Raw genomic sequence first — 15,562 nt, forward strand, 5'->3', positions numbered from 1 at the left:
TTTTCATTTCTAGACTGAGACCTAGTCCTAGACTCCTGAAGCAGTAGTAATAGTTTCTCTCACTGCTCCCGGTCTGTCTCCCTTCATATGATGAAAACAGGCTGGGGAAAGGAGTTGCGTGGGGGGTGTTCTTGGGGAGGTCCCTCTGCAGATAGTGGCAATCAAGGAGAAAGCCTTGGGGGTCTCCCGGCTAACTGATATCTGGGTCTCTGCCCTCGCTTCCCCCTTTATCTTAGGGTTGCCAACCCTCCAGCACTGCCCTGGAGCGTCCAGAGATTGAAGATTAATCTCCGGGTACACGGCTGTCAACAAAACTCAGGAAAAATATATTGCACGCGTACCAAAGGAAGGATGGTTTGTCCTCCCCATCATCATTGAAGCCCCCTCCTCCCCCCACCTCTGCCACCAGACCCCCTATTCCCTTATCAGTTCTGAAAATGTAAGGAAGTTGGAATCCATTACCTGAGAGAAAACAACCCTGGTCAGGTCCAAACGGAGGGGAGTCTTTCATCGAGCAATCTCAACCTTAGAGGGGGAGAGACAGTCAGGTCCCTACAGGACAAGTGAGCACACCTTCACCCACCCCTCCAACAGTGACTTCAGATATATTTATAATTTGATCTTATATCAAGATTTGCTGTAATATCTAAAGACAACACCAACTAGATTGTGAGCATTCGGACTCCTTGCTGAACACTCAACCATCAACATCTGAAAATATTTGATGTGGGGGGGGTGGGGTGGAGGAATATTGTTTGACTGAGGGTGAAGAATTGTCCAATAAGATAGCAAAGAATTTGTTTGCTTTTCTATTGGTTGTGGGAAGGTGCATCACGAGGGTGGACTTATTCAGTGACCAATAGCAAGAGAGTAGAGGTGCAGGATTGTGAGATGAAATCTCCAGGAGCAAATCCAACCTGAGTTGGCAACTCTCACTGCACAGGATCTAAAACTTGGCTCTTCCCTTAGTGCTAGGCAGAGGGAATTCTGCCTAATGTGCTCTTCTCTTGCCTGGATATGAGTCTCCCAGAGCAGAGTAGTATGATTCTCAAAGGCATTTCGTGAAACTCTGCAATATTCGTCAGTGTCCCAAACTTCCTATGATTCAATGCAGGGGCAAGACACAGAAATCTCGTTCCCCACAGTTTGAGAATCGCCCTGCTCCATTCAGCCAGCTGCCTCAGGTGTGTCCACAAAACAAAATCAGACATTATGGAAAGAAAAAGGTTTCAGTGCTTGACGGGTCATCTTACCCTCGGCAACAGGATCAGGGACACTCATGTGCGCGCACTCACACACACACACACACACACACACACACACACACACACACACACACACACACTCACTCACTCACTCACTCACTCTCTGTCAAACACACACACTGTCACAGACATACACTCTCTGTCACACACACACAGTCCCTCACTCATTCACACATACTCACTCACACTTTCACTTACACACACACACACACACACTGTCTCTCACACACACACACATATACACACACTCACTCTGTCTCTCACACACACACTCACTGTCACACACACACACTCTGTCACACACACACACATTGTCACACACACAGTCACACACACACACACACACTGTCTCACACACACACACACACACACACACTCAGTCACACACACACACACTCTCTTTCACACACACACACACACACACTCTCTTTCACACACACACACACACACACTCTCACACACACACACACTCACACACACACACTCTTTCACACACACACACTCTTTCACACACACACACTCTTTCACACACACACAGTCCCTCACTCATTCACACACATTCACTCACACTTTCATTTACACACACACACTCTCTCTGTCACAGACATACACAGTCACTCACTCATTCACACATATTCACTCACACTCACACACAGTCACTCACTCTCATGCACATTCACTCATAAACACATACTCTCACTCACACACACAGAGTCTGACATGGGTATGGAGACATGTACAAAAAATATACACACATACTCACATACACACACACCTGCCTATGCATATGCTAATACACAACACTCACTCTGCACATACGTTATTCTTGAGTATTTCTCAGTAAGTACCTGAAGCCATTCAGAAGCAGCTAGGTTCCTTTAGAAATGAATTAATCTTTTCTCCATTTTTATGTAGATTATGAAACCGTTCGAAAAGGGGGCCTGATTTTTGCTGTTGCTGCTTTCTTCGTGGGAATAGCCATTATCTTGAGTGAGTTCACAATCCCAAATTCAGTCACATTCCAGTTTAAAGATCAGTAAAATAAATGGGTGTTTAATGCAGTTGTTGACATATCATTGTGAACACATCAGAGCACTGTGTGCTGAGAAATGTTTGTGGAGGCAAAAATGGTCATTTTGTAACACACACAGAATGCTGTGTATGCCGCTTCACACACACACACACAGAACGGTGTGTAGATCACTTCACACACACACACACAGAACGGTGTGTACACCGCTTCTCACACACACACAGAACAGTGTGTACACCGCTTCACACACACACAGAACGGTGTGTACACCGCTTCACACACACACAAAACGGTGTGTACACCGCTTCACAAACACACACAGAACGGTGTGTACACCGCTTCTCACACACACACAGAACGGTGTGTACACCGCTTCTCACACACACACAGAACGGTGTGTACACCGCTTCTCACACACACACACAGAACGGTGTGTACACCGCTTCACACACACACACAGAACGGTGTGTACACCGCTTCTCACACACACACAGAACGGTGTGTACACCGCTTCACACACACACACAGAACGGTGTGTACACCGCTTCTCACACACACACAGAACGGTGCGTACACCGCTTCTCTCACACACACACAGGACAGTGTGTACACCGCTTCTCACACACACACACAGAACGGTGTGTACACCGCTTCACACACACACAGAACGGTGTGTACACTGCTTCACACACACACACAGAACGGTGTGTACACTGCTTCTCACAAACACACAGAAAAGTTGTACACCACTTCACACACACACAGAAAAGTATGTACACCACTTCTAAGCACAGAGATATCCTGTAACATTCGCTTCAGCCCTATTACCTTTACCTGTTGGATAAATTATACTCCATTTATTTTCAGAGACATATCTATTTTCTAGAAAGCCCCTTTCCAACACCAACTGGAGGACTGAAACTGGCCAGGTTCAGAGAAGGTGTAAGCTCAGGGCTGGAGGTTTATTAAATGAACAAATGTCCAATATCATTAAATAACTAAAAACTGCCCACGTTATGTTTCCTTTGTGACTGCAGGCAGAAAATTTCGATGCAGAGACAAAACACACAAACGGTACTTTTTAAAGGTTACTTACTCAGTTCTTAAGATGTTTAATAAATGTGTGTTTGTGTGACTGCTGCTGACAATCTCTTTGTGATGATTCTTTCTAGGTCCCAGAGGGAGGATGAGATTTAGAAGACGGTACTCATTCCTTTGAGATTTTCTTCATAATCTCCAGCTAAGCAGGAAGGCCCTGTATTTATCAGAAATGTGACAAAGTGCTTCACGTCATGAATTAATTGATACCATTCTCATAAGAAATTGGAATTCCACCTCTAAGACTGCCTATTTCCACCTCCGTAACATCACCCAACTTTATCCCTGGCTCAGCTCAAAGTTACCTCTAGACTTAACTAAACTATCCCAGCTCGTTCCACCCTCCGTAAACTTGGGTTCATCCAAAACTCTGCTGCCAGTGTCTTAGCTCACACCAAGTCCTGTTTCCCTATCACCCCTGTGCTCACTTTTCCCCCAGTCAAGCAAAGTCTTGATTTTAAAATTCTCATCCTTGTTTTCAAATCCCTTCATGGTCTCACCCCTCTCTCCCTCTGCAATCTCTCCCAGCTCCACAACACTTGAAGATCTCTGCGCCACTCTAATTCTGGCCCCTTGTGCATTCCCAATTATAATTGCTCCACCACTGGTGGCTGTTTCTCAGTTGCTGAGGCCCCAAGCTCTGGAATTCCCTCCCTACACCTCTCTGGTTCCCTTCCCTCCTTTAAGACACTCCTGAAATCTTACCTGTTTGAGCGTAGACGTAGGGGTTTCAACCTGCGCTGCAGTCAAGAACCAGGGTGATAAAATATACGAGTCATTAGTAAGTCTAATCAGGAATTTAGGAGAAACTGTTTTGCCCAGACAGTGGCGAGAATGTGGAACTTGCTTTCACACGGAGTAGTTGAAATGAATAATATAGATACATTTAACGGGAAGCTAGGTAACAAGGGACAAAGGAAGAGAAGGATCTGTTAATGAGGTTGGATAGGATACAGTGGGAGGGAGCTCATGCGGAGCATAAAGATTGGCTCAAACATGGTGGACCAAATTGTCTGTTTCTTACTGGGAATACTTTGTAATACTCTGAACATTTTACCTAATATTTCTCCTCTTTCAGATGCATGCTGTGGGGCAGGAGAAAGAACCTCACTGCACTCACTGGGAACGAGCTCCCAACAAACATCTGTAGTAAATATTGTAGGGGTAGCTTGCGATGGATTGATGTGTATCATTAAGCTAAATGTCTGAGGTAAAAGGAAGCCTTTCACTGCACCCAAACTCTCATCCACACAAGTAGCCAGTTAGATAGAGAGCCTTTTGATTAATGTGTGGTTGGGGAATAAATGTTACCTGACTTTTAGTGTACAATTGTTACAGAGTCTAATATAGTGATTCAGTGTCCAGTTTCAAATCTGTCTCTCTCTTTTTATACCATCAAGAGATTTATGCTCAGTTGGAAATTAATAAATGGAACATTCTGGATAATTAAGAATTATCACAACACCAAAATATTAAGTTTCTTTTCTTGATGAATTTCTTGTGCAAGATGAGGAATGGAAAACAGAATCAGTGTCGCTCGACACTGTCCCCATCAAACATCCCCCAGGGCAGGTACAGCACGGGGTTAGATACAGAGTAAAGCTCCCTCTACACCGTCCCCATCAAACATCCCCCAGGACAGGTACAGCATGGGGTTAGATACAGATTAAAGCTCCCTTGACACTGTCCCCATCAAACATCCCCCAGGACAGGTACAGCACGGGGTTAGATACAGAGTAAAACTCCCTCTACACTGTCCCCATCAAGCAATTGGCTAACTAATAAAAGACAGAGAGTTTTTAATAAGGGGGGCGTTTTCAGGATAGCAACTTGTAACTAGTGGAGTGCCACAGGGATCAGTGCTGGGGCCACAATTATTTACAATATATATTAACGACTTAGATGAGGGAAGTGAATGTACTATCGCCAAGTTTGCGGATGACACAAAAATAGGTGGGAAGGCAAGTGGTGAGGATGACACAAGGAGTCTACAGAGGGATATCGACAGGTTAAGTGAGTGGGCAAAAACTTGACAGATGGAATATAATGTGGGAAAATGGGAGATTATGCACTTTGGCAGGAAGAATAGAGGAGCTGAATATTATTTAAATGGAGATAGACTGCAGAAGGCTGCAGCACAGAGGGATCTGGGGGTCCTTGTGCATGAATCCCAAAAAAGCTAACATACAAATTCAATAGGGAAGGAATGTTGGCCTTTATTTCAAAGGGAATGGAGTATAAAAATAGGGAAGTCTTGCTAAAACTATACAAGGCACGAGTTAGACCACACCTAGAATACTGTGAACAGTTTTGGGCCCCTTATCTAAGGGAAGATATACTGGCATTGGAGGCAGTCCAGAGAAGGTTCACTAGGTTGATCCTGGGCATGGAGAGATTTTCTTATGAGGAGAGGTTGAGTAGGTTGGGCCTGGACTCACTGGAGTTTAGAAGAATGAGAGGTGACCTTATTGAAACATATAAGATTCTTAGGGGGCTGGACAGGGTAGATGCTGAGAGGCTGTTTCCCCTTGTGGGAGAGTCTAGGACCAGAGGGCATAATCTCAGAGTAAGGGGGCGCCCATTTAAAACAGATGAGGAGGAATTTCTTCTCAGAGGTTGTCAATCTGTGGAATTCTTTACCACAGAGGGCTGTAGAGGCTGGGTCGTTAAGTATATTCAAGTCTGAGATAGACAGATTTTTAATTTGTAAGGGAATCAAGAGTTATGGGGAAAAGTGGAGTTGAGGATTATCAGAGCAGCCATAGTCTCATTGAATAGCAGAGCAGACTTGATGGGCCAAATGGCTTACTTCTCCTACATCTTATGGTCACTCCCAGGGCAGGTACAACACGGGGTTAGATACAGAGTAAAGCTCCTCTACACTGTCCCCATCAAACACTCCCAGGGCAGGTACAGCACGGGGTTAGATACAGAGTAAAGCTCCCTCTACACCGTCCCCATCAAACACTCCCAGGACAGGTACAGCACAGGGTTAGATACAGAGTAAAGCTCCCTCTACACTGTCCCCATCAAACACTCCCAGGACAGGTACAGCACAGGGTTAGATACAGAGTAAACCTCCCTCTACACTGTCTGCATTGAAGAGTAGGGGTGCTCCAGTAAAACTATTCTTCAAACATCGCCACAAGATATTACCTGGTTCTTCTCATTTGCTGTCTTTGGAATATTGCTGTGTATAAATTAGCTGTGCAACTTGCCTCCATAATATGAATACATTTCATTGCCTGTGAAGTTAGTTGGGATGTATAAAGGCAAGATTCTTTTTTCAAAAAATTCATTCACAGGATGTTTGCGTCATTGGCTGAGGCCAGCATTTGTTGCCCATCCCTAATTGCCCTGGAGGTGGTGTGGATGATCTGCCTTCTTAAACCGCTGGCATGAGTTTGATAAAAACGAAGTGGCCACTTCAGAGGGCAAGTAAATACAAAGATACCAAGATTAAGGGGCAGGCAACCATGATCTGCTCTACCTCCTGCTCCACCCCTCTGACTGCAGGAGCATCAGAACTGGATATTTCATAACCGATCCCCACTGCCCACAGCTGTCAGGACTGGCACTGTCAAGGCAGGATTCGTGGTCTGCTCATGCCAGCGGCACCTTGTTGGGGCGATCAAGGAAGTTCTGATGGCCACCCCCCGGCTGCCATAGGTAGCTGAGGGGAGCCCAAGGCCCATCCCACACAGGGACGATGCCAGCAGGTTCAGGGACTGGCATGCAAGTGGGTTGCTGGTTCCTGCAGCAGCCTGCCTCCAGTGAGATTAATGGCGGTGGGAACAAATCGGGGAGACAATCCAGCACGCAGCTTTCAAAAATTCCCTGCCCCACCACCTTTGCCAGTCCTGATAAAATCTCAGTCACCATCTCGGCAATCGGGAGCGCTGGTTTGAATCTCTGCTGCCATCCTGTGGTGATACACAGTAGAGCAGTTGCAATGAATGATTAAAAACCTGGGCTCCTGATGCAGTCATCACCCTCTGCCCAGGGATGGATTTCACTTCAACGGTTTTGGGGTGGGGGGGGGGGAATTGGGTGAGTACTTACATGAACGGCTTTTAAGTGTTTGGAGAAGAATTAAATACCCCTCAGGTCAGACATACACAAGTCTCACTGATGTCACACCTGCTGTAATCGCCTTTTCATTGATATAAGATGGACCTGCAGCAAATCGAATCCATTGGCGATGGTGGGTAGCTCCATACGATGCACTCCTGGTGATGGCTAAAGAGACCAATCCATGAGAGGCAGCTTCCGTCACAAGTGAGGTGGTTAGCAGGTGCCGTTGTGGATTGTTGCTTTCGGTGTTGGCACCAGTTGCCAAGCCACTGCTTATGGTGGACACCAGCCCCCAGGTGATGTCACCGTTTTCCCAGTACGAGAATCGATGTTTAAGGCTTTCACGTCACACTGGCAAACATCCTTGAAACGGAGCTTTGGACGTCCCGCTGCTCTTCTGGCTCCAGCTACTTCTAGAGAAAATCCTTGGGTACGTCACACCCAACCTACGTAATAAAAATGGGAGGAGGTTCGAGTGGAGCATAAATACCAGCACAAAATGGTCGGGCCGAATAGCTTGTTTCTGTGCTGTATATTTCTTACAATGCTATGTAACCCCAGGACCTGTCTCCCTCCCTGAATTTTCCTCAAATTCAATTATTTGAGATGTAATTGGTGAATGGAGCTTATCCCTAATATTCCCATCATACCGATGATATTGCATCTTATACACAAACATAAGACTGGGAATTATCAGTAAACACACCTCGCTTCCCTGTGAACCAAGACAAACATGATAACCATGTGTCTAACTAGAGGTTTGAATGGAAAAGTAGAGAAAATATGGTAAACTTGCATCGAACCTCAGTTAGACCACACTTGGAACTGTGTGAACAGTTCTGGCCTGCATATTACCAAAAAAATAGAACTAGAGAAGGTGCAAAAACAGGTTTACCAATCCGAGAGGTTACAACTACTGAGAAATAGTTGGAACAGGTTGGAGCTCTTTTCTCTAGAAAAGGGTGACCTGATCGAGGTCTTTAAGATTAAGAAAGGCTAATCGTAGAGAAGATGTATCCACTTGCAGGCCACTGGGGAAAATCTAAGACAATACTTGGAATTTTTAAAATTCTTTCATGGTGCATTAGGCCAGCATTTTTATTGCCCATCCCTAGATGCCCTTGAGAAGGTGGTGGTGAGCTGCCTTCTTGAACCACTGCAGTCCCTGTGGTGTAGGTACACCTTCAGTGCTGTTAGGAAGGAAGTTGCAGGATTTTGACCCAGTGACAGTGAAGGAATGGCGATATATTTCCAAGTCAGGAGGGTGAGTGACTTGGAGGGGAACTTCCAGATGGTGGTGTTCCCATGGATCTCCTGCACTTGTTCTTTTAGGTGGTAGAGGTCATGGGTTTGGTAGGTGCTGTTTAAGGAGCCTTGAGTTCCTGCAGTGCATCTTGTAGATGGTACATACACTGCTGCTACTGTGTGTCAGTGGTGCAGGGAGTGAATGTTGGAGCTGGTGGATCTCTGGATGTTGTGCAAGTACGTGAATCATCTCTGACTGCCCAGAATCAATGCATCACATTTAATCAGACCAGAAAAATATAACCAGATTAACTGCATAATTTTTATATCATATATATATATATATAAAACAAAAAGATACAATATTGCACCATTAAACAATATGAATACTGTAATTAGCAGCTTTTTGAGCAGATCTGTTAATCATTCAGCATTGTCGTTTTCAGACCTGCTCCTTGTAATATTGCATGCAGTTCCTCAATAACATTTCCTATTTCCATCATAAACCCAGTGCCTATAAATCTGGCAAACCCTTTGCCAGATCAAGATAAAAGTGCAAAGCCGATTATGGAGGTCAAAATTTCAAGGAATGATATTATCCCCCCACCCACCACTCTAAATCTGCCCCCAAAACCCATCCCTCTCCCCCAAGCTCCATCCTTTATCCCAATGCCCTCTTTAGTTGCACTGCCCCAGGCAGATACTGGAAAGAGAAGTGACTTACCCACAGACCTCCCAACTGTTCTTTCCCTGTGTTTTCTTGGATTGTGCATCATTGGTGCCTCAATGCAGTCTGACGTCTCAGACCATTATCTTAGGTATTTACTGTTAGCAACAGAACTTAATAAGGTAGACCTGGGGAACCTGCTATATATTTGCCCTCACACTGCCATTCTGGCCTTGAATTGTGAGTTCACAGGTGGAGGCATCAATTGGAAGTCTCTCTTTGATGGGTGCATGGAGTGAATGATCAATTCCTGCAACTTTAGCTGAGAGAGATTTTTCCTCAATCTCTTTCTCCCGGAACTTGGCCATGAGTGATTCTGAAAATTTGCAAAGGAAACATTTTATTTTTCTGACCTCCAAACCCCATCACAATCCCTCATCTCTGATTTATTGAACCCACTCTGATCAATGCTCTTTAGAATTTTCCTCTTCTGTCCCTCCTAAGCTTCAGATAAGCCGCTCTCTCCCTTCTCCCTGCATCCTCACTGTGTTCAAATCAAGGCTTACATTCCATTTCCTAGGGCCTCAGGGTGTCTAACCTTCCACAGGTCTAATAGGCTCGGTATCCTCCATCTATTACTCCTTTTATTCCCCCATTGTCCTCCTTCTTCTCAACACTCCTCAATTGTTCACCTAATGTTCTCCACAGATGAAGAAGGTCAATCAGTTCCGGCACACCTCTTGAACTAATAGAGGTGTCAACAACCCCCTCCTACATCACAACACTGACTACACTTCAAAAGTATTTAATTGGCTGTAAAGTGCTTTGAGGCGTCCTGAGGTTGTGAAAGGAGCTACAGAAAAGCAAGTTCTCCTCTTTTGGAAGTGGCCTTGCATTGCCATTCAACATTATCAAAACCACTACAATGACCACCTCAGCGCATTAGGGAATTAGGCAATAAATGCTGGCCTTTCCAGCGGTGCTCACACCCTGAGAATCAATAGTTGAAATAAAATTTGACAGTGTTTCACTCCTCAGTGCGAACTTTACTCTTTTTGATTTTGTGCCATGGAGCAGCCAACACATGTTCACAATCACAATTCCACATGGAAGTTATGGTTTGCACCAAGCCATCAGGGAAGGAGAGGCACAAAGCAGGAGCTGGTGATACAAACAGGGAGGCCGTCAGCTAAAGACTAGAGTGCTCTCAGCTACCTGAAGGACTAGGCAAAGAAAAACAAACAGATTCACAACAGGGACACTCCTTAAAACCTACCTCTTTGACCAAGTCTTTGGTCACCTGCCCTAATGTGATTCGGAGTCAAATTTTGTTTGATAATGTTCCTGTGAGGTGTCTTGGGGCTTTCTTTTATTAGTTCATGGGATGCAAGCCTTGCTAGCATGGTCAAAGTTTATTGCCCATCCCTAGTTGCCCTCATAAAGATGGTGGTGAGCTGCCTTCTTGAACTGCTGCAGTCCATGTGGTGTAGGTACACCCACAGTGCTGTTAGGAAGAGTTCCAGGATTTTGACCCAGTGACAGTGAATGAACAGCGATATATTTCCAAGTCAGGGTAGTGAGTGACTTAAAGGGGAACTTGCAGGTGGTGGTGTTCCCATGTGTCTGCTGGTCTTGTCGTTCTAGATGGTAGTGATCATGGGTTTGGAAGGTGCTGCCTAAGGAGCCTTGGTGAGTTCCTGCAGTGCATCTTGTAGATGGTACACACTGCTGCCACTGTGTGTCGGTGGTGGAGGGAGTGAATGTTTGTGGATGTGGTGCCAAACAAGAGGGCTGCTTTGTCCTGGATGGTGTCAAGCTTCTTGAGTATTGTTGGAACTGCAGTCATCCAGGCAAGAGGGGAGTCAGGAGGTGAGTTACTCACCACAGGATTCCTAGCCTCTGACCTGCTCTTGTAGCCAACTGTATTTATATGGCTAGTCCAGTTTAGTTTCTGGTCAATGGTAACCCCCCAGGATATTGGTGGAGGTTGGGGTGGGTTTCTCTGATGATAATGCTGTTGAATGTGAAGGGGAGGTGGTTAGATTTTGTCTTACTGGAGACAGCCATTGTCTGGCACTTATGTGGCATGAATGCCACTATGATAAAGGTGCTATATAAAAATGCAGCTTGTTGAAGGACACTGGTTAAGAAAAAAGAAAACACAAACAAATGGGACCTTACGGTTTTTGATAATGTTTGAAACGTAAATGTTAAATAATATCTTTTCAGAAATTGAGACATGCACTGAAAATGGCCTCCTTCTGTGCTGTATGATTCCTCAAAATGGGACAGAAAAACTGTTTAGCCCAACCTGTTTACCATTTCTTTAGTGAATGGTTGGAATGGTTCAACTGTGCCATAGGGAAGCGTCTTGTGCTTTAATCAATCATTAACTTGCTGTTTCAGTCAAAGGCCACAGCAGACCCCAGGTGGATGAATCGCGGTGACAGGGGAACTGGGGGTGTTTCCAGTGGATTAGACCTCGACGCGTTTCTCATGGTTTGGGAGCTGAACCCCCACAGTTATGGGGCCAGTTCTTCTGTTGAAAACCTGAGCAAAGGGGGAATGCATTTAAAGCCAGATCTCATCACTGCTCATACTGGAGACTTTGTAGATATATCCATACGTCGGGAATCGAACAAATTCTGCAGCAAAATAAATAGAAAACAAAAAAATCAGGTAGCCAACTCTAGATAGTGAGTTCTTAGCCCAATGGAGCCCACATCCCCAGTACAGCAGCAGCCAAGGTCACTGTGGGAGACCCGTTAATACATTAACAGGCTCCTAAACATCCCCTGCAAAGATATGCACATCCCCGAGATTCCCATGTAAATATTAACACACCCCCAGAGACCCACCTGTAAATATTAACACACCCCCAGAAGACCCCCTGTAGATATTAACACACCCCCAGAGACCCATCTGTAAATATTAACACACCCCCAGAGGACCCCCTGTAAATATTAACACACCCCCAGAGGACCCCCTGTAAATATTAACACACCCCCAGAGGACCCCCTGTAAATATTAACACACCCCCAGAGACCCACCTATAAATATTAACACACCCCCAGAGGACCCCCTGTAAATATTAACACACTCCCAGAGGACCCCCTGTAAATATTAACACACCCCCAGAGGACCCCCTGTAAATATTAACACACCCCCAGAGGACCCCCTGTAAATATTAACATGCCCCCAGAGGACCCCCTGTAAAGATTAACACACCCCCAGACACCCCCCTGTAAATATTAACACACCCCCAGAGACCCACCTGTAAATATTAACACACCCCCAGAGGACCCCCTGTAAATATTAACACACCCCCAGAGGACCCCCTGTAAATATTAACACACCCCCAGAGGACCCCCTGTAAATATTAACACACCCCCAGAGGACCCCCTGTAAATATTAACACACCCCCAGAGGACCCCCTGTAAATATTAACACACCCCCAGACACCCCCCTGTAAATATTAACACACTCCCAGACACCCCCCTGTAAATATTAACACACCCCCAGAGGACCCCCTGTAAATATTAACACACCCCCAGACACCCCCCTGTAAATATTAACACACCCCCAGAGGACCCCCTGTAAATATTAACACACCCCCAGACACCCCCCCTGTAAATATTAACACACCCCCAGACACCCCCCTGTAAATATTAACACACTCCCAGACACCCCCCTGTAAATATTAACATATTGCAGAGACCCTTTGTAAATATTAACTGGCCGCCACAGAACTCAAACAAATAACAACACTCTCCCAAGGATCCCCTCATGAGGATTCCCTACACTGGGATTGTCTCCAACTCATCCTATATAGGGATTTTGCAGCCAATAGACAGTAGATTTTTCTTCAAACCTCGTGGGTCACTCACAGCATCACCCAGTCCCCCAGAAAAAAGCTCGATATGACACAGCAACTGTGCAGTGAACCAGCATGTTGGGTATCATTTCTTCGGCTCCGAAGAAGAGTCATACTCAAAAAATTAACTCCGTTTCTCTCTCCACAGATGCTGCCAGACCTGCTGAGATTTTCCAGCATTTCCTGTTCCTACTGCTTCTATCTTGTGTATCATGGAGTCAATAATGGACTGTTAAGTAGGTGAGAGATCAGATTCACTCGTCACTGTAAAATGATTGATTGCCGGAGGAATGAATTAAAGACTGAGCAGGATTGAGTCACGTTATGTAAACTAATTACCTCTGGGGTCCACGGCAGCAAAGTTCTCCTGATCTGATGGGTCATCGCAGGCTGCCTGGTTTTCAGACCTATGCCTCGATGCTCCATTAGCCTCTGGTTTACAGTAGAAAGCAATGGTGCAGTTAGTATTACTTAGACCCAAGTATATCCAAACTTCACAAGTTTAACCATTCTTCCTTTCCGTTTTGAAAATAAAGCCAGCGAGAGGGAAAAATCAAACACATTAAGATCTTTTTAATCTTAATACATACCAAGTCCCATTCACCCATCACCCACTATGTTTGCTGACCAATATTTCCTCCCGATCTAGCAACAATTAATTTGAAATTTTTATTCTCACCTTCAAATCCTTCTTTGGCCCCGTGATCCCTACCCCCCCCCACATACTCTGGGATTACCTCCCTAAACCTCTTTGCCTCCCTTTACTCCTTTAAGACTCTCTTTAAAATCTACCCCCTCAGCCTGCTGGATGCCCAGTGCCTGACTCATACATTCCCCCTCCTCCTTCAGGTTCCATGCTCTCAGAAGGCTTTGGCAACCATGGACTTTGACTGGATCGCTCCGTGATTATACTTGGCAAAGTACTGCAGTGGTTTTCCATTGCCTTCTGCAGTATGGCTGACCAGGAAGCTCTCCCACACTTACCACCTGCCATCAGCCATAGTGGAAGGATTTACAGGCAGATATTCAACCTGTCTGGCCACATTAAGAACTCACCTTCCATGGCCATCAAGTCCTGAAGTGGGACTTGAACCCAGAGCTTCTGGCCCAGAGGTAGGGCTGCTACCCACTGCACCACAAGACTTCCTGGACTTATACATTACCTTGTCACTTAAAACAACAAAAAAACAAATGGACATCAGGGGAATTTCACTGAAGAATCAGACCCCAACTTACCCATGGAGGGTAGGTTCAGATCATTGATGCCCTGATTCTGATTCAGCTGCAGGTTTGATTGGAGGGAGATGTTCTCCCTAGGAATCTGTGTGTCTTCGCATTTAACATTTGTGGATTCACTGCATTAACAAAAAGACACAGACGTTTTACGGAAGAAGTGAATTTGTACAGTACTCCATGTTATTTTGTTTGATGAACAGTGTTCCCTCTCTTAGTGTCCCCAGTGTGTCATACATCATGCTCCTGTGTTATCTGCTCCCAGGACTCTGTCAATGGCATTAAGTCGAATGGGCCTAGATTCTCTGGAGTTTAGATGAATGCAAGGTGATCTCATTGAAACGTATAAAAATCTTAGAAGTCTTGACAGGATAGATGCTGTTTCCCCTTGGCTGGAGCCTAGAACACAGGGGCACAGTCACAGTATAAGGGATTGAACGTGTAGGACTGGGGTGAGGAGAAATTTCTTCACTCAAAGGGTTGTGAATCTTTGGAACTCTCTACCCAGAGGGCTATGGATGTTCAGTCATTGAATCGATTCATGAATGAAATCGATAGAATTTTTAGACAATAAGGTCATTAAGGGATATGGAGAGAGCTTGGGAAAGAGGAGCTGAAGTAAAAGATCAGCCATGATGTTGTTGATTGGCAGAACAGGCTCAAAGCGCTGAATGGCCTAAACCTGTTCTTCTCTTTTTATCACACATCAGGAAGATCATATGTTTGATGTTCAGACCAAGTGAGGTTAGCTGATCTCAGCCTTGGCAATAGGTGGGTCCCTGATTGAGAGATAGAAAAATCAGTGTTCCCACTCCTAGTCACCAACCAATAACACTACAACAACAACTTACACTTAGTGTCTAAAACACCCGAAGGTGCTTCACAGGGGCCGCACAGCCAAATGAGATATTAGGGCAGGTGAGTTAAAGCTTAGTCAACCAAGGAGCAGCTTAAAGGACAACAAGGTAGAAAGGTAGAAATGTGTAGGAAGGGAATTCCAGAGCTTAAGGCTCAGGCCACCAATGGTGGAGGAATTAGAATCAGAGATGTGCAAAATGCAAGAATTGGAGGAG

General features: G+C 45.2%; 2 protein-coding genes across 8 annotated transcripts in view; one reads left to right on the forward strand and one right to left on the reverse strand.

The window, feature by feature from the left end:
• The window catches only part of fxyd6 (FXYD domain containing ion transport regulator 6), a 36,204-nt gene extending 31,185 nt beyond the window's left edge, over window positions 1–5,019 (forward strand). The window contains exons 11-13 of the mRNA XM_041174274.1: window positions 2,181–2,255; window positions 3,336–3,372; window positions 3,471–5,019. Of these exons, the coding sequence (XP_041030208.1) occupies window positions 2,181–2,255; window positions 3,336–3,372; window positions 3,471–3,495 (137 nt within the window). The 3' untranslated portion in view covers window positions 3,496–5,019. The remainder of the gene's footprint in view (window positions 1–2,180; window positions 2,256–3,335; window positions 3,373–3,470) is intronic.
• Window positions 1–15,562, reverse strand: part of LOC121269615 (transmembrane protein 25) — a 35,088-nt gene that overhangs the window by 2,892 nt on the left and 16,634 nt on the right. For 3 of the 7 annotated variants that reach the window (XM_041174335.1, XM_041174330.1, XM_041174336.1), the window contains 4 exons: window positions 14,493–14,611; window positions 13,596–13,688; window positions 11,702–12,027; window positions 9,024–9,758 (listed from right to left, as the gene is read on the reverse strand). In XM_041174335.1, the coding sequence (XP_041030269.1) occupies window positions 11,954–12,027; window positions 13,596–13,688; window positions 14,493–14,611 (286 nt within the window). In that variant the 3' untranslated portion in view covers window positions 9,024–9,758; window positions 11,702–11,953. Of the gene's footprint in view, window positions 1–462; window positions 553–3,394; window positions 3,554–7,458; window positions 7,917–9,023; window positions 9,759–11,701; window positions 12,028–13,595; window positions 13,689–14,492; window positions 14,612–15,562 lie in introns of those variants that run through there. The other 4 variants (XM_041174332.1, XM_041174331.1, XM_041174334.1 and 1 more) reach the window with 4 other exon arrangements.

This window comes from Carcharodon carcharias, chromosome 25 (assembly GCF_017639515.1).
Source record: "Carcharodon carcharias isolate sCarCar2 chromosome 25, sCarCar2.pri, whole genome shotgun sequence".
Classification (NCBI taxonomy): domain Eukaryota; kingdom Metazoa; phylum Chordata; class Chondrichthyes; order Lamniformes; family Lamnidae; genus Carcharodon; species Carcharodon carcharias.